General features: G+C 38.3%; 1 protein-coding gene across 1 annotated transcript; it reads left to right on the top strand.

The window, feature by feature from the left end:
- Positions 1-673: 673 nt before the first annotated feature.
- On the top strand, positions 674-1,297 carry LOC143263783 (uncharacterized). The gene has a single exon (XM_076528495.1). The coding sequence runs from the start codon at positions 698-700 to the stop codon at positions 1,295-1,297; it is 600 nt and encodes a 199-aa protein (XP_076384610.1). The 5' UTR covers positions 674-697.
- The last annotated feature ends 1,615 nt before the right edge of the window (positions 1,298-2,912 follow it).

Here is a 2,912-nt window from a genome sequence, read left to right as displayed (position 1 = left end):
CGCGAATAACAAGTATATGTCGACGTACGATTCAGCCGAACCGTCCAGCTATCTGATGTATTTCGATGTTAATAATTTGTATGGCTGGGCCATGTCGCAGCCTTTGCCGCACAGGGGTTTCCAATGGGTTGACGATACGAGTAATTTCAACATCGATTCCGTGCCGATCGACAGTCCCGTCGGGTACATTTTAGAGGTCGACTTAGAGTATCCTCAGGAAATTCATGATGCTCACGCGGATCTTCCATTTTGCCCGATTCACGAGGTTGGGACGTTGCAAAAGAAACTGTTGACAACGCTTAGCGATAAGAATCGTTACGTTCTCCATTATCGATACCTCCAGCAATGTTTGAGGTATAATTTAAAATTAAAGAAAATTCATCGGATACTGAAGTTTGAACAATCATGTTGGTTACGCCGTTACATAGATTTAAATACGAGGTTGCGCGCCAACGCAAACAATGACTTCTCGAAGAATCTGTTCAAACTGATGAACAATGCAGTGTTTGGAAAAACGATGGAAAACGTTCGAAATCATGTAAACGTAAAGTTGCTCTCGCGATGGAGCGGTCGATACGGGGCTGGACGTTTAATAGCTCGACCAAATTTCCATAGCTGTACTCTATTCTCCGAGGATTTTGTCGCAGTTCAAATGAAGCAGCTTTCTATTAAATTTTATAAACCTATTTACATAGGCATGTCAGTGTTGGACATATCTAAATTACATTTGTATGATTTTCATTATGGCTACATGCTTCCAAATTTTCAAGAAAGATGCAGGATTTTGTACACGGACACGGACAGTTTAATTTATCAGATTATTTGCGACGACGCGTACGAGATGATAAAACGTGACATTCACCGATACGATACTTGCAATTATGACAGAAATAACGTGTACGGCGTTCCGATCGCGAATAATAAAGTATTAGGATTAATGAAGGACGAGAACGGAGGTAAAATCATGACAGAGTTTGTGGGTCTTCGCTCGAAAATGTATGCTATTCGAGTACAAGACAAAGACGATGTAAAAAAGATTAAAGGAATTAAGACTAACGTGACGATTAAAAATATAACTTTCGACGACTATTTAGCATGCCTTCACGATCATTTAGAAAAATCAGTTTGCGTTAAATTGATAATGTCTATACAACATCAAGTGTATTCAGTATCACAGAGTAAATTAGCATTGAGTCCATACGATGATAAACGATACATTTTAAACAATTCGATCGAAACCCTTCCTTGGGGACATTATAAAATCGCGAAAGGGGGAGGCAGGAGGGAGAGGGAGTGAGGGGAGTGAGAAAAAATAAAAGCGGTTATATAATTTCATCGATGTTTCGAATCCCGTGTTGCGCGCGCGCGTGTTCACTTTTATTTGTAAGCGGAAAAGGGGCGTATACGCTCCTTGTATTGTTATCTTGCGTGTAAGAAGGGGGGAAAAATGGTAGGGGAATTGTATATATAAGCTTTTGGCATTGCGTACAGCGAGTAGTGCGTTCTACAGATTACTTTCTTATAGCGCAGTTGTTCTTCAATATTATAATATTCACAATGTCAAATCAAATCAATAATTTTTTACATAAAAATGGATCTCACAACGATTATAAAAATTATGGGTAAGTAAAAGAAAGTTTGAAGGGAATAAAATGTTCCTTTTATGAAAGAAGAAAAAAAATATTGTATGTTATTTCTTTTCTAGATACTCCATTTCGATGAAACGGTCGTTTCAACAGTCGCAACCCCAGTCGCAGCAGAAACAGTTGCAGATACTGCGCAACGCACGAATCTTGGGTAGAAGATACTCCATAGCCGGCAATTATTTCAAGTTCCTTGAAATTTGTGTACGCGTGGATGAAAATTTGCGCGTCGAGTTTGTCTTGGGGGACAATCGTGGAACAGAGATTTCTTTTTCAATGGCTACGTGGAAACTGCTGGTGAAAACTAGAGATTATATTCACAATTACTTCGACGCGGACAAGAAGGAAAAACAAATTGATGAGACTTTATCGTTACAAATTGTTAATTTTAATGGAATGAGTCTAATCAAGTTGTTCGATTCTCAAGCATTGATTTATGTTACGAAAGAGACGATGGATAATTTGTACAAATTAGAGTTATGTATGGATCATATGTATTCATGGTTATTAGAAAATATTCCAGAAATTCAGGATAGATTCGCGAAGCTCGTTGACATTGTAAAAAACTCCAATAACGAGCAGAATTATGCGACCGTAATTTTTACAAACGAATTGTTCGAACGAAATTGTCTGATCGATTGCGAATTGTTAGCTTTATGTTTAGATCTAATCGTATCGAAAGCGAATCGTTGAAATTGTGTGCGTGTGGGGGGAATTAATTAGTATTAATGTAAAAAGCATTTATGTATTTTTTCATGTTTATTAGAGAAACAAAAATAAACATTACATTATACAATTAAAGTACAGATGATTTCTTTATCCAAGAGTTATGTGACGAATCCAGCCCCAACCATTTTACATATATTTCATTTCCTTTTCGACGCAATACTTTTTCTACTAAATACACGTCGGCATATTTGGTAGCGCGTATCTCGTATTCGTAAAATCCTCCAGCGATAGGTTTGTTCTGCAAATCAACCAAAAGGTACGTGACGGGGTTCGTTCGTTTCACCGTCGCGATCTTAAATACTTCCGTTGACCAGTTCGGCGTGTATCCTTTGTCGAATACGGTTTTGAACTTGCTGATACGCACATAGTCGCCAACTTTGAATTTCGCAGGACCGGCGATCTTGACGTTGCTGTATACGGTAGATAAAAGATGCTTCTCATTTTTATGATTCACGTTTGCAGGTCGCATACGAATGGTGCGATGTTTTTGATTATTGTAGTCCTTAATCAACGTGGGTAGCTCGTCGATCCAACGATATT

Source organism: Megalopta genalis, unplaced genomic scaffold, assembly GCF_051020955.1.
Source record: "Megalopta genalis isolate 19385.01 unplaced genomic scaffold, iyMegGena1_principal scaffold1608, whole genome shotgun sequence".
Lineage (NCBI taxonomy): Eukaryota > Metazoa > Arthropoda > Insecta > Hymenoptera > Halictidae > Megalopta > Megalopta genalis.
The sequence above is the reverse complement of the archived record's forward strand: the minus strand, read 5'-3'. Positions and strand labels throughout refer to the sequence as shown.

What these genes read in the sequence shown, in the direction of transcription:
- LOC143263783 (XM_076528495.1), top strand. Translation starts at nt 698, where the DNA reads ATGTCAGTGTTGGACATATCTAAATTACATTTGTATGATTTTCATTAT.